This window comes from Budorcas taxicolor, chromosome 25 (assembly GCF_023091745.1).
Source record: "Budorcas taxicolor isolate Tak-1 chromosome 25, Takin1.1, whole genome shotgun sequence".
Classification (NCBI taxonomy): domain Eukaryota; kingdom Metazoa; phylum Chordata; class Mammalia; order Artiodactyla; family Bovidae; genus Budorcas; species Budorcas taxicolor.
The window spans coordinates 3,304,319-3,330,342 of record NC_068934.1 but is presented as its reverse complement, the minus strand read 5'-3'; the positions used below and the strand labels follow the sequence as shown (position 1 = coordinate 3,330,342).

The window sequence follows — 26,024 nt, the reverse complement described above, 5'->3', positions numbered from 1 at the left end:
CAAGGCATTTGTTAAATACTCTAAGAAAAGGAAACAAGGGAGATTGCAGTGCACTATGTAATTTACTAACCCAAGTAAGAAACTTTAATACAAGGAAGGCAGTGCTGTCGGGGAAGGTGCATATAGATAAAATACAGACAGAGTTTAGAGAAGTGGTCCTCAGAACGCTGATCGCCCCGAGACCAACTTCTCCTGGGAGCCTGTTAGAACTGAGATTCTTAGCCCCCACTGGAGACCAACTGATCCAGAAACTCTGGAGGGGAGCCCAGCAATGTGAGCTTTAGCAAGTCCTGCCATGTTTCAGATATTTGCTCAAGTTTCAGAATTGCAGCCTTAGATGTGGAGCTCACTGTGGATTGAGTAGAGGGGTATCTCTAGGATTGCTTCATAGAGTATGTACTGTTTAGTTAAATCAAGGAAGAAGAGTCAAACCAGTGGAGGCCTATATTGTAAAGGAAGCAATAGCAATGAGACAAATTCACAGTAGAAATCTGAGGTCTGGTTTTTTGCTTTTTTGTTTTAAACTGGCAATCTGTGTGACCTTGTCCAAATCATCTAACCTTTCTTGGTGTACTTCGTCAACTCTAAACCTGGGGTGTTGCATGAGACAATTTTATGGTCCTCAGTGGGTTTATGTGCCTCTGGTTTAGTATATCATAATATCTTCTGAGTAATGGCATGAGATGGATTATTTATGACCCAAACACCTACTGTATTATCCTGTAGACTCTCTAGCTGCAATGATTTGTATTAATAAAAACTACACAATAAACGTTTTTTTCTACTTTTCAGGCAGCCATTAGCATCGGCCAGAGAGTAAAACTTTATTCCCAAGTGTGTTGTACAGACAGTCTGAAACTGATTTCAGGAGCAGGGACCCAGAACATCAAGTAATGTCATGAGGGTGGTAATTTAAGCCATGTTGGAATAAGCTGCTCTAGAAGATAGGGTTTAGCAGTATCTGGCTGTGCTGGGTCTGATCGTTGCAAGGAGAAATCCTGCTAGAACTCCCTAGGACTAAATGCCAAGTCTAAGGAGTAGCTCCCTAATGCAGCTCTGGTTTCCTAAGTTTGAAAGTGTACACTCAGGAGTTGGAAATAAGTTACAGAACTGTGGCAAGAGTCCTTAGCCCATGTCACCATGCATGGGACCTCTCCCTGGCTCTGACCCCCACCCATGGCAGGGGCCTGGGTCTGTGGAAGAGTGGCTTTCCTATTAAGGATGGACTGCTCCCTGCCTGCAATGCAGGAGCCAAAGGAGATATGGGTTCGATCCCTGGGTTGGGAAGATCCCCTGGAGGAGGGCATGGCAACCCACTCCAGTGTTCTTACCTGGAGAATCCCATGGACAGAGGAGCCTAGTGGGCTACAGTCCATAGAGGCACAAAGAGTCAGACACGACTGAAGTGACTCAGCATGCACATACTCCATGGATGGTCTTCTTCTTGACCCTGTTTCCTTTTCCCAGTTTTCAGTTACTTTCTGCTTCGTATCCCTTCTTATGAACGCTTTAATAGTTATACAGTAGTCCTCTACATAAAACCTTTGAGGTACAAATTTTCAAAGATGTGAACCTGTGTGCCAGCCCCTGTATGCCAGCCGTTGCACTGTACTACTGCACTTTTCAAGGTACTGTGTTATTATATGAAACATGTTGTCCTTAGTTTTCATGTTTGTTTCTTATGTACATATTATGTGTGTGAAAAGTATTAATGAACCTATTCTGTTACATTACTGTATAGCTGACTGTGTCACTTGGGTACCTAAGCTAACTTGGACTAATGAACAGATTGGACTTACGAAGGTGCTTCAGAACGGAACTCGTTCGTGTGTAGGGGACTTTCTGTAATGCCAGTTCATATTTGTGTAACATTTACTGTGTGCCCAACACAGTTGTAAGCCTGTTTCATGAGAGTGGGAAATGCTATAAGCCCCCTATTTTAAAGATAAGCCCTATTGGAAAAGCTTTAAGTGTTACCCCAAAGTCACCCAGCCAGTAAGTGGCAAAGCCACCTTTGGGTCTCATGGAGTGGCCCTTTGCTGTTAGTAAAAAAGTAATCCTTTCCTTTACCTTTGATGTGGATTCTCTTGTTGAAAAAGAAAATGTCAGCATAGGTTGTGAATTTCCTCCCTTATCCTACATTTGTGACTCACAGATTTGTGTCCTCTCTAAAAACTGCCTTAGCTAATGATGTTAATGGATAGCCGTTGAACCTTACCACGTGCCATGGACTGTTTTAAGTGCTTTATATTTATCAACTCAAATCCAATTCAGTGGGCACTATCGTTCTCATTGTATAATTGAAGACAGCGAGGCGCTGACAGATTAAATAACTTGCCCAAGGTCACACAGCTACTCAAGAGCAGTGCTGGGATTCAGACCCAGATGGTCAGGCACCAGAGTGTGTGTTCTGGAACCGCTGTACACACAGGGTTGGCACAGGTTCCGGGCTCAGTCACAGGCCTCACCTGAGCTTCCTTTGCATTTCTCACATAAGGCATCTTGGTCAAGTATGCCTGTGAAGGGGAAGCCCTTCGGATACTGACTTTGTCTCATAGGCTCTCAGAGCTCATTCCCCAAGTACCATCTCTGTCTGGCCTATCAACCCCTTTCAAAAATCTGTAAGATAGGAAGAGATGGAGTAAAAATAGAACACTTTTCTAAAGCGCTGTTCTACTGTTCAGAAATCCCAGCTGTTTCAGGAGCCCAGTTTAATGGTGGCAAAAGGGAGCTTCCCCAGGTTCCCCAAGCAAGCTGAGACTCGCTCTGAGCCAAGGCTCACAGAGAGGTGGCTTTTATAAGAGCTGTTCTCTGCCCTGGGGTCTGTGGTGTTTTTTCATCCCTGGAAAGGAAACAGCCTGCCCTTCTGCAGCCCAGCCTGAGAACCTCCATCCAAGCGGACAGGGCTGGGCGGTGAGGCACGCCGCGCTGCCTCTGGAAAGGAAATGTCTCCAAGATTGATGACTCGATGATCTCTTCAGAGATTATATCAAAAATTATTGATTATGTTACTAAGTCGTAGAAAATAGGCTCCGAGGTTGGGAACTAAGTGCTTTCTTTAAAGTAATCCAGAAGCAGTAAAATAAATCAATGTGCAGGGCTTCTCAAACACCATCACTCTCATACTCAGGGTTCACAAATAGCTTGTCCCCAATGTGGAAAAGCTGAACTCTTTTTTTTTTTTTTTTTTTAAGAAAACATCTTAACAGTCATCTTTGCATACTAAAAAAAGGAAGCCAAAGTCTTATTTTAATACTTACTTTACAGAATTTTAAAGAATTTCTCGCTTCTGGCACTCCTTTATTTTCTAAATTGATGAAGAAAACTGCAAGCTTTTGAATTAATTTGTGCCATATAGGGTTCTTTTTTTTTTTTTTTTTTTAACAAAACTAAAAATACTAAATCCTCATGAGATAGTTTTGTTTTAACAACTGAAGTTGACAACTCAGTCCTGCTCAGGGTTTTGAAGTTAAATCCAGATTTTAGAACACAAGAATACAATCTGATTTCAGTGTAGTTTGAAAGTCTTTTCATTTGCATTTAAGATAATTAATTCTGCTTTATAAGAAAAATATTCCAGCAGTGTATCTTGCTTAAAAAAATAAACTCAATATGCAAAATATCATTTTCAAATAGTTAAAATGAATGATTTTTTTTTTCATATTATGACAACATTTTTTGTTTTGACGGATTCACCAGAAGGGTTTGTAAAAGTAACTCTCCCCCAGGGCACTGAAGTGTTTATTTATAAACAGTTAACTACTTAGAGGAGGGAGTAACTCTAGGGGGAGTAATAAGATGTTAGAAAACAAAGATGACTGCAAAATGATGATAAACCACAGAGTGAAATTTATAATAAAACTGAAAGGAAACTGAATTACTATTCAGTTGGCAAACTTTTCCACTAGATATTGTCTAGAACCTGGGAGATCTGAGACCTTATATTAGGGGATCTCATCCTATTTTGGGGCAGCAGTTTCCTCACCTTTAAACTCAAGAGAGTGAAACAGATAATCTTTTAGCCTCCTTTATATGTGTGTGTGCTCAGGCCCTCAGTGATGTTGAACTCTTTGCAATCCATGGACTGTAGCCCGCCAGGATCCTCTGTCCACGGGGTTCTCCAGGCAAGAATACTGGGGTAGGGTGCCATTCCCTTCTCCAGGGGTTCTTCCTGATCCAGGGATCAAACCCGCATCTCTTGTGTCTCCTGCATTGGCAGGCTGGTTCATTAGCAGGCTGGAGAAGGAAATGGCAACCCACTCCAGGATTCTTGCCTGGAGAATCCCATGGATGGAGGAGCCTGGTGTGCTATAGTCCATGGGGTTGCAAAGACTCGGACACAACCGAACGACTTAACTTTCACTTTTTCTTTCTTTACCACTAGTGCCACCCAGGAAGCCCTTCAGCCTCCTTTGAATTTGTATAATTTCTTGATTCTCTTTCCTGAAGTAAGATGTGCTCATTTGGAGGATTTGGGAGCTGAACATACTACAGGCCTCTGGGTCTCTATTTACTTTCCTCCCTTAATATTGTGTTTAGCGGGGACTTCCCTGGCCATCCAGTTGTTAGGACTTTGCCTTGCAATGCATGAGGTGTGGTTTGATCCCTGGTTGGAGGGCTAAGACCCTATATGCCTCACAGCCAAAAAAACAAAACATAAACCAAATGCAATATTGTAACAAATTTGATAAAAACTTTAGAAAGAGTATTGTGTTCAGTACACCAGTACGGTATACCTTCTTCGTGGTACATGGTTCTTGGTACGTGCTGGTATCGATGCTGGGAATAGGATGGTGTCCAGTTTGGGCGCATTCTGACAGGTTTCCTTCAGGCTGGGCTTAGGGTGGAAATGTGGGGACAGACTAAGAAAACTTTAGTTGAATTGTTTTCACCATTGGAGTGGTTTTCTTCTCTGGTGACCGAAGAGTCCAGATTCCTTGGGTGATGTATTGGTAAAACCACAGGAAGTGCGCTGGACATAGACTCTGTTGAAAAAATGAAAGTGTTAATCACTCAGTCATGTCTAACTCTTGGAGACCCCATGGACTGTAGCCTGCCAGGCTCCCCTGTCCATGGAATTCTCCAGGCAAGAAGACTGGAGTGGGTTGCCATTCCTGCCTCCAGGGGATCTTCCCTACCCAGGGATCGAAGTTGGGTCTCCTGCATTGCAGAAAGATTCTTTACTGTCTGAGCCACCAGGGAGCACTGGTGAGTAGGTAACGAGGCAGAAACAGAATCTGCCTTTTCCTGGAGATGCTGGGAGTGCCCTCTTTTCTACCTTAAGAGAGTGTGCGTGCCTTCAGTTACTCTCTTATGAACACCCATCTCCTTCCACTGTGTTCATAGTGGACGCGAAAATGCCTCTTCCATTTTGAAGCATTCTCAGATGGTGAACTGAAAGAGTCTCTTAAGTCGTGTGGGTTCTTATTAAAGCTTCTCCTGGTTTCTATCTGTAATCCCTAAGGATCCCTTCCTTCAGCTGAGTGTGCTCCACAGAGAGGTGCTCCACAGAGAGGTACCCCCAGTTGCACTGATCCCCTGGGGTTCACTCTCCTGGGAGGGATATTTGAACTTCTGCTTCCAAGCTGCTTCTCCGCACATAACTTAGCACATGGAGCATTTCCCAAGGACAGACAGCGAGAGGAACTGCCTGTGAAATTAACTTCTTATACAAAAGGTCATTACATCAGCATGTTTTATTTTTAGTCTTTATTTTGCTTATTAAATTCCTATATTAAACTGTACTGTTTTTGCTTGCCTATTCAGTGTCTCCTAGATGCTGCATCTGATGATAGCAGCAAGGCGTATTTCCTTCTCAGGTAGAACTAAGCAAATGCAGGCCCAGAATTTCACTTATGAGATTTTCCTGGAAGGCAGAATTGGGGAAAAAATGAGAAAGCATTGTGGAGTGTGGAGAGAGTCTGAGTTCTAATATTAGGAAAGTGAGGTTTGATGTTATTATCTACAAAAAATTATAATAATATGTGCCTTGCCAACCATGGATATTTTTATAAGCTATAGAAATACTTGGTAATATTTGAAGATGCTAAACTTCCCCGGGGGATTTTTCAGCTTACAATCAGTGACTGTAACTAGTTTAAAACCAGAATGGAGGTAACCAAATAGAGAAGCTGGGTGAGTTTTATGTTTTTCCATCAGTGATAAATACTGACTAGTTCCGTAGAATTAAAGTAATATGTGCTTCTGGGAAGTGTTAATAATTTTATTCTTGCTTATGTTGACAGAGAATTTAGGAAGACTGATGGTGTGATGGGAAAAATTTTGGAGCAGAAAAGACCAGGGTTTGAGATGCTGCTCTGCTGCTAGAAACTAGATGGGCCAGTGTTCCAGCCAAGTGGGTTAACAGTCTTCTAGCTTTCAGTTTTCTAACATGTAGTTGGGTTCTGTAGTACTTTAGGTTGTTGCGAGGATTAAATGTAACAAAGCAGCTAAGTCACAGAATGCCTGCAGAAGGGTTCCTTTCCTTTCTCCTCTTCTCTTCCATTCTGTTTCCCATAGAAGAGACAGAGAAAGGAAATGTGAGGGTCTGGTGAGTATGTCTTGGTGGAAGAACTCATACATTTGGTTGTTCTAAAAATCTGAGCCAAAGCATATAAATAGAAAGCTCTTTCCTGTTAAATAACATTCCCCTTCTCTGTTTTTAAAGCACTTGACAGATTTTACAGTTAAAATAGGAAAATATTGTTAATCTTTTCTTCTACACAGTCATAGAGCTGTGGTGACTGTGGAAATTTAATAGTAGCTGATAAAAATAATTGGAAGTAATTCCTTCAATTACTCATAAGAAGATAAATCTCTTGTCATCCTTTAAATTTTCCTTGCACAAAATCTTCCTTACCTCTCTTGTTCTGAGAGGCACAGTCCACTCGTGAATATCGCTTAGATCAGGTAACTCCTTAGGGATGGTCCTCCCTGCTTGGTTTGTTACATGATATTTTGTTAATCTTCATTGTATTGGATTATGCCTAACTCTTGATCGGTTTAAAATTCAACACAACAGAGATGGTAATACTTGGAATACATTTCTTTAAAGATCCTAATTATAAAAAGTAATTACACAACCATTGATGTACAATGTTGATTTAAGAAATATTAGAAGATACAAGATGCTCCCCAAACTCACAACATAGTTAATTCATTTTAAAGATAAAAATGCAGTTTATATGTAAATGTTTAAGTCATAATAGAATCATATCACATATACTGTTTTATGGTCTTTTTTCCATGTAGTATTATATTTTTACTATACCTGAAAATACATACCTTTTTAGTCCTTATTTTTAATGGCTGCATAGTATTTTGTTTTCTAAAATGTGCCACAAAGTATTTGCTTTTCAATTGATAAGCATTAATATTTTTTCAATTGTTGTGTTTTAAACTGTCCTGTAAATGTACACATGTCTAATTATTTGCTTAGGATAATTGCCTAGAATTTAATATTATGTCAGCGGTAAATGAACTTCTTAAGCCTTGCAGTATGTATTTCTAAACTGACCTTCAGAATACAAGAAAGCTTACACCAGTGAACAGTCAATCCTATCAGCACTGTAGAAGTGTCACTCAAAAAAATCGGGCATGATAGGTATAAATCCTAGTGATTTTTAATTCCTTGTCATCTAATAGTGGGGAGTGTTCTACTTTTTTTTCTTGTATTGATGTTTTAGTAAAAAGATTTTATAATAAAGTTTTCAAAACACACTGTTTCATAATAGTTGCTTCTGTTCCTTCTCTCATGTTCCTCTAGGTTAATTTATCTCTTCTCTCTCTCTGTTTTTCCCCTCCAGGATGGAAGTATGATGTGATGGATATAACTATGGGATACTGTGTGGGCACACGGCCTCCCTCTTGCCTCATTCTCCTGCTTCTCAAGCTTTTGGCTACACTCTCTCAGGGGCTGCCTGGGACCGGAGCCCTGGGTTTCCACTTCACGCATTCCATTTATAATGCTACCGTGTACGAGAACTCGGCAGCAAGGACTTACGTCAACAGCCAGAGTCGCATGGGCGTCACCTTGATCGATCTGTCCTGGGACATCAAATACAGAATAGTGTCTGGAGACGAGGAAGGCTTTTTCAAAGCCGAGGAAGTCATCATTGCAGATTTCTGTTTTCTCAGAATAAGAACTAAAGGTGGCAATTCCGCCATATTGAACAGGGAAATTCAGGACAATTATTTATTGATAGTCAAAGGCTCTGTCCGAGGTGAGGATTTGGAAGCATGGACCAAAGTGAGCATACAGGTTTTAGATATGAATGACCTGAGACCCTTATTTTCACCCACAACCTACTCAGTTACAATCGCAGAAAACACACCACTAAGGACTAGTGTTGCCCAGGTGACGGCGACAGATGCAGACATCGGTTCCAATGGCGAATTCTACTACTACTTCAAGAACAAAGTTGAGCTCTTTTCAGTCCACCCCACGAGCGGGGTCATCTCCTTAAGTGGACGATTAAATTATGATGAAAAGAGCAGATACGATCTGGAGATCTTGGCCGTGGACCGGGGAATGAAGCTGTATGGGAATAATGGAGTGAGCAGCACTGCCAAGCTTTATGTTCATGTTGAACGGGTAAACGAGCATGCCCCTACTCTCCACGTGGTCGCTCATGTTCCTTTCTCATTGGACACAGAGCCTGTATACGCGGTGGTGACAGCCGAAGACCTCGATGAAGGGGCCAATGGAGAGATTGAGTCTGTTTCCATTGTGGCTGGGGACCCTTTAGACCAGTTCTTCCTGGCCAAGGAAGGAAAGTGGGTGAATGAGTACAGGATTAAGGAGAAGAAGCCGGTTGACTGGGAGAGCTTTCCCTATGGCTACAACCTCACTCTTCAAGCCAAAGACAAGGGGTCACCTCAGAAATTTTCAGCAGTCAAGGTAGTCCACATCGCCAACCCCAAAAGAGACACTGTTCCAATTAGATTTGAGAAAGAAGTGTACGAAGTGAGCATTAGTGAATTTTCCCCTCCTGGTGTTGTGGTTGCTATAGTAAAATTAAGTCCCGAACCACTAGATGTGGAGTACAGATTATCCCCTGGAGAGGATGCCCAGTACTTCACAATCAATCCCCGGTCAGGTCTGATCGTCACCGCACAGCCACTGAATACCATTAAGAAGGAGGTTTATAGACTGGGGGTGACAAATAAAGAAGGAGATTTAAAAACACAAGTCACCATCAGCATAGAAGATGCCAATGATCACACCCCAGAATTTCAGCAGCTGCTGTATGAGGCATTTGTGAATGAGAGTGTTCCCGTGGGAACAAGCGTTCTGACAGTTTCAGCTTCTGATAAGGATAAAGGAGAAAATGGGTACATCACCTACAGTATTGCCAGCTTGAACGTGTTGCCGTTTGCCATTAACCAGTTTACAGGCATCATCAGCACCACTGAAGACTTGGACTTTGAATCCTCTCCAGAAACGTACAGGTTCATCGTCAGAGCCTCTGACTGGGGCTCGCCATACCGCCACGAGAGTGAGGTCAATGTGACTATTCGAGTCGGAAATGTCAATGACAACAGCCCCCTCTTTGAAAAAGTGGCTTGCCAGGGAGTGATCTCCTATGACTTTCCAGTTGGGGGTCATATCACAGCTGTCTCAGCGATCGATAATGACGAGCTGGAGCTTGTAAAGTACAAAATCATCTCTGGAAACGAACTTGGTTTCTTTTATTTAAACCCAGACTCTGGTGTTTTGCAGCTTAAAAAGTCACTGATGAATTCTGGCATTACAAATGGAAATTTTGCCCTCAGGATTACAGCCACTGATGGAGAGAATCTTGCGGACCCCATGTCTGTTAACATTTCAGTCCTACATGGGAAGGTGTCTTCAAAGAGCTTCAGTTGCCGAGAAACTCGTGTGGCTCAGAAGCTGGCAGAGAAGCTCCTCATTAAGGCTAAAGCAAATGGGAAACTGAATCTAGAAGATGGATTTCTTGACTTTTATTCAGTTAACCGACAGGGACCACGTTTTGACAAGTCATTTCCTTCTGATGTGGCTGTGAAGGAGAATCTGCCAGTTGGTGCTAACATCCTGAAGATTAAAGCCTATGATGCCGACTCTGGCTTCAATGGGAAGGTGCTATTTACAATATCTGATGGGAATATGGATAGCTGTTTTAATATTGATATGGAGACTGGGCAACTTCAAGTCCTTATGCCCATGGATCGAGAGCACAGAGACCTCTATCTCCTTAACATCACCATCTATGACTTAGGGAACCCACAAAAGTCCTCATGGAGGTTGCTTACCATCAACGTGGAGGATGCCAATGACAATAGCCCGATTTTTATTCAAGACAGTTATTCGGTTAACATTCTTGAGAGTTCAAGTATTGGTGCTGAGATTATTCAAGTGGAAGCCAGTGACAAAGATTTGGGTTCTAATGGTGAAGTGACTTACTCAGTCTTGACAGATACACAACAATTTGCCATCAATAGCTCCACTGGAATCGTGTATATAGTGGACCAATTGGACCGGGAGTCCAAAGCGAACTATTCTTTGAAAATAGAAGCCAGAGACAAGGCAGAAAGTGGCCAGCAGCTCTTTTCTGTTGTCACCCTGAAGGTTTTCTTGGATGATGTCAATGACTGCTCCCCAGCTTTCATTCCCAGTAGCTACAGTGTGAAGGTCCTTGAAGACCTCCCTGTTGGCACTGTCATTGCTTGGCTGGAGACCCATGACCCAGATCTGGGACTGGGGGGTCAAGTGCGCTATTCTTTGGTCAATGATTACAATGGGAGATTTGAAATAGATAAAGCAAGTGGCACCATCCGCCTGAGCAGGGAGCTTGACTATGAAAAGCAGCAGTTCTATAACCTCACAGTTCGGGCCAAGGACAAAGGGCGGCCTGTCTCGCTGTCATCTGTGTCCTTTGTGGAGGTGGAAGTGGTGGATGTCAACGAAAACCTCCATACTCCCTATTTCCCGGACTTTGCTGTTGTTGGCTCTGTAAAAGAGAACTCACGGATTGGAACCAGCGTGCTGCAGGTGACTGCCCACGATGAGGACTCGGGGAGGGATGGGGAGATCCAGTACTCCATCAGGGATGGCAGTGGTCTTGGAAGGTTCAATATTGATGACGAGAGTGGTAAGTTTCCAGTTTTGTGCCAGCAGTGTTGTTTCACGTCTCTTCAGTTGTCAACACTGGGAAAGTGAAGGGCTATTCTTGAACTCAAGTGGAATGACAGATGAGGTTGCACTGGTGCAGAGGTGACCAAGTCAGAGCTTTTCCTTAGAATGCACTGACTTGTAAGAAGACCTCTTTATACATGAGAGCCGGTGGTTTTCAGTGGGAGTCCCTGGTTTCTTTCCTGTCCAGCCACGCTGTCACTAGGTTATCTTCTGATAAGCATAGGTAATTCTCACCTCTGTTGAGTGTACTCAGGACCTTCACTAAATTAAGGGTCCTGATAAACTAAATTATATTTGCATTGGCTTTACATTAGTAGTGTGAAATGAGTTTTCAAGTGGCTCTTGTTTCCCTCTACAGACAGGCTTTGCTGAAGTTATCTGGCATTAGTTGCTTGTCTCTGGGGTCTCATAGGCACCTCTGGCCCTTGACTGACAGGCGTTTGCACTGTATCAGCCGCATTGATACATGGAGGCATCCTTCTACAAATACTTTCATGATAGACTAGAGGAGGCATGCTGTGGATTTTATTTATTTTAAAAAATGGTTTTAAGATTTTACCTGTAAGAATTTACAGTTTATAGAAACATTTTAAGATGTGGGACAAAATTGTCCTGATATTTTTGTTGTCCCCTACCTGTTGATTTACATATCATCATAGCTACAGATAGTTATTTTATTTCTATTCTTATTGTCATTATTTGCCTTTAAACAGGTGCTTGGCTGTGTGTGTGTGTATGTGTCTGTGTGCACGCGCGCGCACGTGTGCGCATGCCTTGATCAGCAGAGTAACTTTTTCTTTTTTTAGTATTTATTTTTATTTATTTACATGGCTGCACCAGGCCTCAGTTGCAGCACGTGGGATCTTGTGCTGTGGCCTGTGGGATCTAGTTCCCTGACCAACCTGGGCCTCCAGCATTGGGAGGCCAGTGCTGGACCACTCGGGAAGTCCCCAAAGTATCTTTTTCTAGTCTTCTCTAGGTTGTAGACGTCTCAAGACAGGGGCTCCGTCTTCTCTATTCCCGTGTGAATGGTACTGTTGGCGCTCTTCATTTGCGGGGACACATTTGGATCCAGGAAAGTATTTTCTACAACACTCACAAGGTGTTTTGTTCCCAGTAAGGAAGACGGTGATGATGCTGATGACGATCATGAAAACAGGTAGTGGGAAGGGGTTGTCATAAGGATCCTAGTTTACAGTAGTTATACCAGAAAAAGGGCTTGAGAAGCTGTTTCAATATTGGATAGAAGTAGCAAAACTCTCTGTACCATCACAGATTTAAACTTTAAATTGTAAATTTTTAACATGTGATTTCTGATTACGGCCAGTATAAACCATAAAACTGATTCCATAGCCACAAAGAAGGAAAAGGTAAATGTCAGGAAAACTGGGTTCTGATTTAATCATATACTCTATCTTTTATATGTAACTTGTCATTCAGTTAGGATGTATTTTTACCTTGGAAATACAAAATGAGAAAGGAAAAGTAGTGATCTTTACTGAGGGTCTTTTCTGTGCTACTAGTTTACTATTAACAGTAATGGCTTCGTTGAGTGCTTGCAATGGGCAACATACTGTATGAAGGGTTTTATAGTCAAGTCTTATTTAATTCTTCCAATAGTCCCATTAATCTTAATACTCAATTCATGAACCAATATTCAGAGAAGATACATAACTTGGAGCCTAGTTTCAAGTTTAGCTCTCAGTAACTGTGGTGTACACTGCAATCTCCAGTCTAAAGACAAGCACGGGCTTCCTTGCTTGTTTCTAGAGACACTTGAGTTTGGTGTTGATCTAACATTTGTAAGAGTACAGTGTTAAATGTGTGTCAAAATCCTTAGAGTCCTGAGCTCAGAGATGGCTGGCACCAGCCGTTAATCGCCATCCTCTCCCCTTGCGGTCCCATTGTTTGTGTGCTTCTCCAGCGTGAGAAGCTTCCCTTTGGGACTGAGGTGGATATAGGTAGGTAGGTCAACAGTAAGGTATCAGGCTGAATGAGTAACCACTTCAGCCTAATGGCTGCATCAAGCCACAGGGGGTTGCTCTATTAGGAAGTTTCCCCTTGGTGTCGCTTGATGCAGGCAAGAGCAGGAGCAGTTTGGTGAGAGTGGCCTAGACTTTCCCAGTTTGTACTGTTCTGTTTCCATCTTGGGTATTACTGCAGAAAATGTGTGTATAGTTATTTGATGCTATAGCTGGTTTTATAATTCTTTATATAAATTATTTTTATTGAAGTATAGTTGATTTGCAATTATATATATGTATGCTGCTGTTGCTGCTAAGTCGCTTCAGTTATGTCCGACTCTGTGCAACCCCATAGACGGCAGCCCACCAGGCTCCCCCATCCCTGGGATTTTCCAGGCAAGAATACTGGAGTGGGTTGCCATTTCCTTCTCCAGTGCATGAAAGTGAAAGTGAAGTCGCTCAGTCATGTCTGACTCTTCACGACCCCATGGACTGCAACCTACCAGGCTCCTCCGTCCATGGGATTTTCCAGGCAAGAGAACTGGAGTGGGGTGCCATTGCCTTCTCTGATATATATGTATATACATACATACATACATATATATATTCTATCCCTATTCACATTCTTTTCCATGCTAGGTTATTACAAGGTATCAAGTATAGTACCCTGTGTATACAGTGGGTCCTTCCTTATCTGTTGTGAATATAGTCCATGGGCTTGCGAAGACTCAGACGTAGCCAAGTGACTAAGCACGGCACAGCGTATGTAGAGTAGCGCGCATCTGTTCATCCTAAACTCCCAGTTTATCCTCTACCCGCCTTCCTCTTTGGTAACCATAAATTTGCTTTCTATATCTGGTTCTGTTTATAAATGAGTTGATCTGTATTATCTGTTTAGATTCCACGCGTGAGTGATATCATATGGCCTTTGTCTTTGTTAGTTCACTTAGTGTGACAATCTCTAGGTCCAGCCGTGTTGCTGCAGATGGCCTCATTTCATGGTTTTCATGACAGAGTAACACTCCACTCACCTTTCTTTATCCACTCATCTCTCCTCCTTACCTGTTCATCTGTCTGCGGGTGTGCAGGTGGCCTCCCTGCTTTGGCTGTTGTAATCAGTGCTGCTGTGAGCATTGGGGTGCGTGTACATTTTTCAATTAGTGTTTTGACTTCAGGAGTTTGGTGTCTTTTGCCTCTGTTGAAAAGTCAGCTCACTGTTTTGCCTTTGTTTCCTTATATTCTGGATTGCATAAACAAATTTTGCCATAAGTGATAAAAATGTCACTTTCATTTTGACATTGCTTTGTGACTTAATCTCTTTTCTTAGGTCATTAACTCCTCTGGGGTAAAGAGTAGCTGGGTGCATTATGTAAAGTCATGTACCTGTTTTGAGGATATATCTAGAACCATTTCCTCTCAGTCTTAACTCAGTACTCTGTTCTTTGCATTCATTAGCCATGGTTCTGATTTAACTTCCTAGAGAATTACTTAGTTTTAAAACTACAGTGACTATTTCTTTTTCTCCTTTATATTTCATATGGTTTCCCTGTTTAAGGAAATAAAACTATGTTTTTCTCTGGTTATCAGAAAAGAGGCTTGGACTTGATGTTGAAATGTTTTAATGAAGATTACAGTTCCCATATGGTAATATTCTTAGCCATCTTTCTTCCATCTCGCTTCTTGTAGATTTTAACATCCCACCCTAAGAAGCTGACGAGGAATGATTGCCTCAACTTGTGCCAGGGGATGGTAAGGTTGGGGATAAGTTTGGCAAATGTAGGAGCAATAAGAGAAGCCATCCCTTTGTACTGTTTGGCTTATGCTCCTATTGAATGATCCATCAGCTCTGCCTGCAACCGCTAAAAATCATGGCTTGAGCCGCTGGCAGAATGAATGGATGGCTGTTTAGCCCTACTACTGTTACTGGGTCTGAAGTCTGAACTCTGCTCTTCATTTGACCCCCAGGCATAAAACGGCTTAAACTTGTTTGGAGTTTGGTCTTTCAGGAACCTTGAAAGCTCCTGCCAAAGCTTGTGTCATAGCTTGCATGGATTCATGGGTCTCAAGCTTCTGCATGCACGTGAATCAGCTAGAAAGTTTGTTCGCAATGCAGATCCCCAGGCCTGATTCCCAAGGATTCTGATTCCGTTGCTCTGGGATGGGAGCCTAAGAATCTTCACGTGAGCTCTTCAAGCTGTTCTTCTGCATGTGGTTCGGAAACACTGCCCTAAATTTACCTGGGCTCTTTAGAGTATGTTTACAGATTCTTTCCTATAAATTCCTTTTCCTTATTCTTTGGAAAGGCGGGGAATTGAACTCATGTTTTGGATGAATTTCTTTTTTAAGCAAGCTTTCCAACCCCAATAAATCTTCTATTACTCATTAGTAGTGATAGTTTTCTGAATGCTTTCCTGATGAATCAAAAATCTATTTATATGCTTTAGTAACTGCAGTGCTCCTGTTTTGTGAATCAGCTTATGCTGGGATTAGTTGATTCACTTAGTGTTCTAGGGGCTTCCCTGGTGACTCAAATTGTAAAGACTTTGCCTGCAATGCAGGAGACCCGGGTTCGGTCCCTGGGTTGGGAAGATCCCCTGGAGAGAGAATGACATCCCACTCCAGTATTCTTGCCTGGAGAATTCCCTAGACGGAAGAGTCCATGGGGTTGCAAAGAGTTGGACACGACTGAGCGACTATCACTTATACTTTAGTAGTGTTATGTTCTTTACTATTTTGGAACTCAGGGAACAAAACCATACCTTTGGAGTTTTTTACCATGTACAGGCACTTATAAATGTTTAATAACATTCACAGTAAATAGATTAGCTGAGGGGCCTGCAACTACAGCGGATTCAATCACATTTTAAATGACCAGTGACCAGTCTGGAAGATGGAACATGCAATTTAGTCATTTTTTTTTTCCTTCACAAAGAACACATTCTTATTCTTTGACACGATAAAAATTCATATTCTTGGCTACTCAGAAGTTTTAGAAGGTTTAGATAGAGTACACTGTACATTTTAAACTATAATTTTCTGTTAGATACTTTTGTAAGCTACAATGACTTTCACTGTTTTATTTAGCTGGTATTAAAGAAATATTTAATCCAAATAGTTTTCAGTTCAGAATATTAATCATGGATAATTTGGAAGATATTTTACCATTCACTATTACTGATTATATTATTGATCCATTTATCAAGTACCTGTTTTTCGCTAGGCACTGTGCTGGGTGCTTTGTAGGTACTTTCTAATTGATACATTAATCCAGCAAGGTGGGGTTCAGTGAGATTTGCCTAACTGGGGTCAAGCATTTGGGAGTTGTCTGAGCTGGAATTGACAGTCTAGTGACGTGGACTCCAAATCTCATGTTAGTCCCCTTCTTTTCTACTGCAGTCTGCCACTATAACCTTGCTAAGTGTATGTATTAGTCAGGTTTTCTGTATTATTGCTGTGTAACAAACAATCAAAAAATTTCAGTGGCTTAGAAAAGCAGATTTTTTTTTTCTTGCACTTGGGTCTGGCAAAATAGTTGAGGTTGTTGCAGGGTGTAGTGTGAGTTACGATCTATTCGACATGTTTTTTCTACTCCAGGACCCAGGCTGAAGAGAGTACTCAGTGTCTGGGCTGTGATGTTCTCGAAGTCAGGTCAGGAGTGCCAGAGGCTGATGGAAGCTTGCAGCGCCTCTTGAAGTCTTAACTCAAGACTGGTCTGCACTCCATTGACCAAAGACCATCTTGGGATCAAGTTGAATATCGATGTGGGGCAGAGAAGACTACTTCTCTTACAGAGAAAGGGAGGAAGAGGCATGGATCATTACTGAATGATAACGCAGCCTGACATAGCATATGACAGCGGTCACTGCTGTCTTCACAATCTGTTGTTGTTTGGGCACTACCTTTATGGGAGGCACTGGGTCAGTTCGCGGTGACACAGAGGGCCACAGGTGTCAGACTGGGTCTTCTCCAGTGCGATCAGGATCTTTCTAGCTCTCCAATGTTGAGATGCTATACTTGATCTTTTATAGGGAGAAGAATTCATTTCAACTGGTGGCCAGGGAAAGAATAAAGATATGCAACTATGTAGCATTTATTTAGTTAGTTCAAATGAAGAACTGTTTGCTAGCTGCCAGTGCTGAGTCTAATACTCTTTATTTGCAGACTCTAATCAAGTGTCAAGAGTGGGTGAATCAAAAACAGGAAGAGAAACATTTGTATTGTTAAAAATTTGAGGAGCCTTTTATCATTGCAGAAGTCAGATATTGAAAGAGCTGGGTAATTTCCATAGGGTCATGTTTCTTGCATAATGTCATAAAGTATAAGCTTCCGTTTTCTGACACTCAGAGGCATTGGAAATCATATTTTTTCTTATAGACAGCTGCTAACTGTTCCAGCTTCTTTTCTGAAAACTTGCTGTTTCAACTCCTTTTTGACAATTTGAGGAGTAAGACAGATATTACCCGGCAAATTTGGTGTAGTTCACGATAATTCCAGACTAAATGGTGATCCCCATCCTCATTCTTTTTTCCAGGTGATATTTGTATCCCCCACCCATCTAGGTCGAAAGAGATTCATTGAATTTGGCTCAAAATTTGCCCCTGGGACCAGAGCAAGTTAAGGAGAGGAATGAAGTTAGGGTCAAGTGATAGCAGAAGCTTTTCTTGGTTCTGGATTTTTACCCTTTAGCTCTAGACTTTTTGATCATAATTATCTGAGAGAAATATAATGTTCCTGGAGGAGCTCTGAACACTCCACGACATTCAAATGAATCTAGTAGTTGTCATGTAAATCAGGCAGGAGGGAGGGGTGGAAGCTTCTGGAAAATAATGAACAGCATGCTTTCATTACTCTTTTCAGCAGGTGCCTTCTTCTTGACCTTTTCTTAGCAGTAGGCTGAAGGCAATTCAGGCTTTAATAGAGGACCCTTGGTTCAAATCTGTGATTATTTCTGCCTTGTGTATCAACTCTATGCTGCCACTGTCCCCATGTAACTAGTAAATGATAAATATAATGACCAGCATAAAGAGGAAATCCACACTGGGGGGCAAGCCAACAATCTGGAAGCTTGTGTGGTCTTTCCTCTGAACCCATTCTTCCTTTTATGTTTTAATAATAGAGGTTTCCCACAGTTTACCTGGCCCTTCCTGTCAGCAGCAGCATGATTTCCTCAGTGCTAGGTGATGCTGAATGATATTTACTTCTTCAGTTAGCAAAGAATGAAATTTCAGAGGCCTAGTAAGCAGAGGTTACGAAAATGATCATGATTGCTCCATGTATTACTGGCTCTCTGGAAGAGGTATTGGGGTAAATTTATTGTTTGTGGCTTCAGGTAGCTTGTATCTCATTTCAGTCTTCTAAAAAAATTTTTTTGCAGGTGTTTTATATGCACATTGAAGGATACTTTCATTTATTATTACATTTGGAAGAATTATAGAGTTTGATAAATATTTATGTGATGCCTCTATATTCACTGTGTTTCATTGAAAAGAAAATGAAATGAAAATGAAAATGGGCTGCAGTCTGTAGTTTTAGCTTGCCAGTTTTTATGAAAGCTTGTCTTATCGACAGACAGAATCTACGAAGAGTTGTGTGTAGGATTCAATTCAATTTATATTAAATTCTGGGCACTGATACGCGAATTATTGAATATACTAGGACTCTCCAAATTTTTCCTTTGGACATTTGACGATTTAATGGCTCCTCTAGGACAACTCCGCGTGATTAAATTCCCCGATTTTCATTTGCATAATATAGGTAACATTCATGTTGCTTTTAAAAAGCAGTATGCTGGTGAGAATAATGCCAAATAAAATAATATATTGAATAAGAAATATTTTGAGTCTAAAAGTTTAAATAAATTTGAATAACAATTGAAGGAATTAAGATAAAAATTTGTGGTGTATACAGGTCAGCACACACACACATACATATACATACACACACACACACGGATGATATGGTAAAAACATAAAGGCTTTGTGATTTAACTGCACAATCTATGAAACAGTGCTTAAACCATTTTCAATTCTTTTTCTACACTTTCTTCCTTAAAAGTCTACCTCTTCGCTTTCGCTGCTTCTCTGCTCCCTTTTTCCCTCCTCTTCCTTCTTTCCTTGCCACATTTATGTAGTACGCAGGTTCTCTGCAGGCTTTGGGGCTGAAGAAGATGCATAGATGTTTAAGACGAGGATGAGTAGCAGAGACAGAGAAGCATGTAATTGCAAACTGTGGGATACGTAGGTGACATAACCTAAGTGAGAGCCTTGTGCTGGCCATTTATCATGTTCATTGTGGCCTTGGCATCAGCCTTTGGCATTATGCGATGATTTTTACAAATTCCAATTGGAGAAAAGACAGTCTGAGAGATAACCAGAGCATTAAAGTCAGTTGATGATGATATATCAGCAAGGCTTAATTGTCAAGGAATGCGTAACCCCAGAAATAGATCGAGGTTTTATGAGGCTTGAAACTCATATGATTTGGGTGGCTTCTTCGAGAAAAAAGTATAAACAGTATGACTACAAAGTTTTTATATTTGCTTAGAATGAGGAAAGAAATAACAGTAATTCATGAGTTTGAAAGTCAACAAACACATGTATCACAAATCTCAGAAAAAATATATTTTGTTTATATTTTTATATTTATTTTAAATATAAATGCAATTTATAATTATATAATATTTTGTTTGTATTTTATAAAGTATCTGCCACACATTTCTAATACATTTTTTCCTGTATACTTTTTGGTTGCATTTTTTCTTTGATTGCCTCTTATAATAATCTTACAATTGTTTCTATAAAAAGTTCAGAAAGATTATTTTTCCCCCAGTGTGGTTGATTGAAATTTTTTTTATTCAGAGTTTAGAAATGTTTTTCTAGAGACACAGCTTGTTATTGATAGTGCTATATGTATTTTCTCCATTGCTGTCAAAGTTGAAAAAAACTCTGTCAAGTTTATTTCTCATATAAACTGTTATAGATCTACTTGCTGTTAATAATAACTGACTGCTATAGGTCTGTGCTCTGTAAACAAACAAAAAACAATTCTAGTAATTTCCATTTCTGAGAATCTAATCAACCAAAAGAAATAACTTATGGTACACTTAAAATTTGTATGCTTCTTTTCAGGAGAAAACTCTCAGAACCAAATCTTCCAATTAAAAGCTTGCATGTCTAATGTTTGGGGAATTTTCCACAGGCTAGCTCCTGGCTCTGTACCTCTGGTCCCTAATTTCTCCTCCCCAGTGGCCGTAATTCTTATACTGGTCACCCCAGGTTGTGGTTGTGTGGTGATGCAAGCTCTGTCCTGTCACGTCCGTACTACAGAACTGGCTGTTTCAGTGCAATGGGTAGGAAAAGGCTTTTGGTAAGCCGTTCCTACCCTGGGCAGCTGGTAACAATTTGTCTATATGTGGCATTGATGGTGAGCCATTAAATGCAAGCCTAATGTATCTTCAGCTCATTCTCACTTAGATCCCTAGTGTGCCTATGTGTGTGCAAAGTTGCTTCAGTCTTTTCCAACTCTGAGACCCCATTGACTATATCCCACCAGGCTCCTCTGTCCGTGAAATTTCCCAACAACGATAGTGGAGTGGGTTGCCATTTCCTACTTCAAGGGAACTTCCCCACTCAGGGATCCAACCCGAATCTCTTATGTCTCCTGCGTTGGCAGGCGGATTCTTTACCACTAGCGCCCAATGCGTAATCTTGTGAACCATTACTTGGGTTCTCCCTGGGGCTTGGAAGCTTTGATGGCTTCATATTAAATGTGCATCTGTGATGAGTACTGGTAAATGCACATTTTTTTTCTGACATTTTTAAGGTCATTGGTGGGAAGGACTGGAGGGTTATTGGAGCTGGGCCAGGCCACAAAGTCTAGTGTTGATTTGTAGTTTGCTGACACCTAGACCAGGTTTAAGGTTCTTGTCACTCTAGTGTGTTATTGAACCAACGAACATAACATTGCAAAGGTCATAAGATCAAGGTTGCAAGTGAGTGGACCCAGGTTCCCTGGTATCTCCAAGTATTTAAAGAAGGTGCCCTGAAGTCGTGTGGCCAAAGCAGCACTCGAAGGATAAGTCTGAGGGTTCAAGAAAGATGGTCTTGAGTGCACTGCTTTCTCTGAGTGGTTGGCTGCGGAGGGAATTGTCATTATTCCTTGGGTCTTTTTTTAACTCCTATTTGGGAATTTACTAGAAAGAATATAGCAGTTTTTCTTGGAAGCCAAGAAAAATGGCCTTTGAGAGCTGTCCTAACAATTGTCACAGAGTTCCTTTTCTTCAACTCATCTTATTCTAAAAGCATGACTTTGAAGTTTCTCCTAAATTATTAGGGGTTTCACTTAACTATAATTTCGGCATTTTATACACACACACACACACACACACACACACACACACACACATGGGCTTCCCTGGTGGCTCACACAGTAACATATCTGTCTGCAACGCAGGAGACCCAGGTTCGATCCCTGGGTCGGGAAGATCCCCTGGAGAAAGGAATGGCTGCCCACTCCAGTACTCTTGCCTGGGAAATCCCGTGGACGGAGGAGCCTGGCGGGCTACAGCCCACGGGGTTGCGAAGAGTCAGATAGGACTGAGCGACTAACGCTTCATGCTTCATATATAATTTATTTAGGCTGCACCAGGTCTTAGTTGCAGCATGCAAACTCTTAGGGGTAGCATGTAGGGTAGTTCCTTGACCAAGGATGGAACCCACACCCCCTGCATTAGGAGCATGGAGTTTAGCCCCTGGACCTCCAGGGAAGGCCTCCACATTATTATTACACTGTTTTTTGACAATCTAATATATTACTGTTATATTGTACATGTCAGCAGCACATCTCACAATTGGTCATTTCCATCCCCATGGGCTGCTGGCATCGGTAGGATGTTTCTAATTTCCATGACGGCACTTTGATAAAGTCTTATTATTAAAAATAAACATTGACGAGATCAGCTTTGATAGAGAATTCTATACTTGGGATATCATGTCATTCATGAGCCAGCATGAGACCCTGAGATCCTGAGTGAGACTGTGGTGATGGAAAGCAAGGTTAAAGCCTTCTTTTGTGTATATTCAGCCTCTGCTCTCATACATATCAGTATCTCTCCCCAAACCTGGGTAGAGTTCTGTATTTCTTTCTCACACCTTGAGGATACTGCAAAAGAAATTTTTGCCACATGATTAGACTGAATAAGCCTTGCATTGAAAACATGGTGATTAGTTTTGGATAACAATTTCCTAAAACATTGTCCTAATTGCTAAAAGTGCAGCCTTTGTCCATCTGTCTGTCTGGTAGTTTTATTCAAGAAGGCAAATAATCGGAATGAGTCACACTTTCATTTATGGTCACTAAACTCCTGTGTTTCACAGCTAAGACAAGGTAGGCACTCAATGGTGTTAATGCTAAGGCAGAATTCTTACTCCACAGTCACACCACATGACTCAAAAATGTACAGTTAGCTAATTTGGAACTTGATAATTTGGTAGAATATAACAAGAAGCAGAGTGTAAAGAAAAATTGCTGTGGGGAGCCTTTTACAAAACTTTAAAAATAATTTGTTCTGACATACATTAACTCTTGCATTTTTTCCTGGATCTTATTTAGTTCTACTTTGAGCACAATTCGAGTAAGCTAGAATTCTCTTTTTTTATTGGAATATAAGTGCTTTGCAATGTTTTGTTGGTTTCTGCTGTACAACGTTGTGAATCAGCCATTGTTGTTCTGTCACTCATTTGTATCCGACTCTTTGTGACCCCATGGACTACAGCACGCCAGGCCTCCCTGTCCATCACCAACTCCCGCAGCTTGCTCAAACTCAGGTCCATTGAGAAGGTGATGCCACCCAACCATCTCATCCTCTGTCATCCCCTTCTCCTCCTGCCCTCAATCTTTCCCAGCATCAGGGTCTTTTCCAGTGAGTCAGCTCTTCACATCAGGTGGCCCAAGTATTGGAGTTTCAGCTTCAGCATCAGTCCTTCCAATGAATATTCAGGACTGATTTCCTTTAGGATGGACTGGTTGGATCTCCTTGCAGTCCAAGGGACTCTCAAGAGTCTTCTCCAACACCACAGTTCAAAAGCATCAATTGCTCAGTGCTCAGCCTCCTTTATGGTCAAGCTGTCCCTTCCATACATGAACACTAGATCAGCCATGTATAGCCCTATATCCCCTCCCTCTTGGATCTCCCTCTGCCTTCCTGTCCCACCCCTCTATGTCCTCCCAGAGCACCAAGATGAGCTCCCTGTCTTTACAGTGGCTTCCCACTAGCTGTCTTACTTACCTGGGGATCTTCCCGACCCAGGGATCGAACCCGGGTCTCCCGCATTGGAGGCAGACGCTTTAACCTCTGAGCCACCAGGGAAGCCCATATATATGTCCGTGCTCCCCTCTCAGTTTGTCCCTCTCCTCCCCCCTGATGTGTCCACAAGTCTGTTCTCCATATCTGTGCCTCTATTCCTGCCCGGCAGATGGGTTCATCAGCACCATTTTTCTAGATTCGGTATATATGATCCTCTAGTGTCTTGGGGATTGTACAGCAGAGAGGATTGCCGTATGGTGGCATAGTAGCAACGATGAGGACTAACCCTGTTAATCAGACAGTGAGAGAACTCAGTGGCTAACCCCCATTGCAGGTTAATTGTGTCTCAGGCATTAGAAAGTATTAAATCGTTTCCTTTTCACGAGGATTCCATGAGGTTGTTACTTGCTTACCCACATCTAAGGATGAAGAAACAAAAGCTTGGTTTTCAGTTACTTGTCCAGGTTTCCCAGCTTGTGATAAAGCTGGGATTTGAATGAGGCAGGCTAGCCCCGATCTGAGCTCTTAATCACTTCCCTACACTTCAGACACTTGCTGGATAAACAGCGAAGTGTCTCCTTGAGGGCTGACCCAAAGGGAGCCCATGACTTCATTAGAAGCCAGTATAAGAGCTGGTCATTATAATGAAGAGTCCCAATCATCGTAGAGGCCCAGATTCTTCAGGAAACAGAGCCCAAGGCAAAAATTACAGCACATGTTAATTTATTAAGGGTGCAGTCCCAGGGGAACACATATGAGGGCAAAAAGGAAGTCAGGACCTGCAGAAAGGGAGACCAAATATAAATGAGTATGTAATTTAATTGGTCACAGCTTTACAAAAAGTGCCAGCCTGTTTCTCAGTCACCCTGCTTGTCTCCGGAGGTCACATGGAACCTCTGCATCTTGGGCCACTCAGCCTGGAGATGGAGGGAAGGACAAGCAGCTTTTCTCTTGATTCTTTCCCTCTTTGACCTTCTATTGATCAGATCTGCCACCTGGGGCATCAACTCCTCAACTCTGTTGGGGTGGGTAGTGGATCGGGCTGAGCTTAATGGATCTTGGCAGTACACAGAGGCTGGGTAGAGAATTTCAATGTATTTGGGAAAGATTTTTGGTCAAAACAAAGTCTAAGCAGAAAGAAACACAACCCATAGTATTGTGATGCCTACGTAGATGCCTGGAAAACTCCATTACCCAAAATGGCACTTTCCCCAGTGGCTCTGTTTTGTGAGGGTGTCGTGGTTCCTGTTTCTTTGATCCCTGGGTGCGAAGAACGGCCCTGGGAGAACTGCCAGCGCTCCAGATCTTTGATCGAGGTGTGCCAAACCTCTTTGCAACACCTCTTCTTTCTTGAAACCTGAGTGCTGTTTTATCAACCGTCTGTGCGTGCATGAGTCTGGGGGCTAGAAATGCAGGGGAGGGAGAAGAGAGTCTAAGGTCTGAGGGTGCCATGAAAGGGTGTCTGCTTCGCTGCGTCCCCATCTCATTCCTTGTCACGGTGTAGTCATCCCCGTTGTCCTCCTCGCTGGGGCCGCCGCCACCGCCTAGCACTGTTTCATCTGTTAGACTCTCTGCAGGGTGTGTCACGCACTGGAACCCATGCAGTCCGCACATTAAGCTCATGGCCAGGGTCTCATGACCCTAGACTTACGGGTGTGGGAGCTGAGGTTTAGAGAGGTTGGATAACTAGCTTAATTTCAAAAAGCTACAAGTAGCAGAGCCAAGGATCATCTCCCTTCAGAGTCCTTGTCCTTGTCCTGACTACACACTGCCCCTGGAGCCCCCATGTTGGGGCCTCTTAGAAAAATGCCTCCCCCACCCCCACCCTGGCCCTGTGCACCCCTTTTCTCATGTGCCTTTGTTGCTAGGAGCTTAAAAGGAGTATCTGCAACATTCAGCAACCCATTATAATATGTGCTGCATGTTATGCATGTCATATTTACTATAATGACCATAGAAGAGAGCTATAACACATGTTAATACCTTCGCAACATCCTCTGACTCTTTGTGACCCCATGGAGTGTAGGCTCCTCTGTCATGGGGTTCTCCAGGCAAGGATACTGGAGTGGGTTGCCATGCCCTCCTCCAGGGGATCTTCCCAGCCCAGGGATTGAACCCGTATCTCCTGCGTCTACTTCATTGCAGGCAGATTCTTTACCACTGAGCCACTGGGAAAGCCCCCCAAAACATACTATATAACACATAATATACATCATATAATATTATATGTTATAAAGGTATAATACGTTATATATTTGATAGTATCAGATAAGGTATGCCATTATATATTGTCTATATTGAGCACCTACTATGTGATGAGCTTTGTTCTAGGCACCAAGTTAGACCAGTGAGTCAAGTGGACAAAAATCCTTATCCTTGTAACATTCTAATGGAGAAATGGACAATAATCAAGATAAGTATAACATGCAATGTGTTGATGGGTTTAAGTGCTAAGCACCTAAAAAAATCCTCGAGGAAGGAAGAAAGAATGTGTGTAGGTAGCAGAGGGTGTCAGCGAAGGCCTCACTAAGACAGCCTCTGGATTGAGTCATAGAGGCGTTTTAGATGTGGAAGCTTGTTACTTCAGCTTGCAGGAAGGCAA

The 26,024-nt window shown here is 42.0% G+C and overlaps 1 protein-coding gene across 1 annotated transcript in view; it reads left to right on the top strand.

Moving 5' to 3' along the window:
- Window positions 1-7,822: 7,822 nt before the first annotated feature.
- The window catches only part of FAT3 (FAT atypical cadherin 3), a 646,809-nt gene continuing 628,607 nt past the window's right edge, over window positions 7,823-26,024 (top strand). The window contains exon 1 of the mRNA XM_052662057.1: window positions 7,823-11,111. Coding sequence (XP_052518017.1) covers window positions 7,823-11,111 — 3,289 coding nt within the window. The remainder of the gene's footprint in view (window positions 11,112-26,024) is intronic.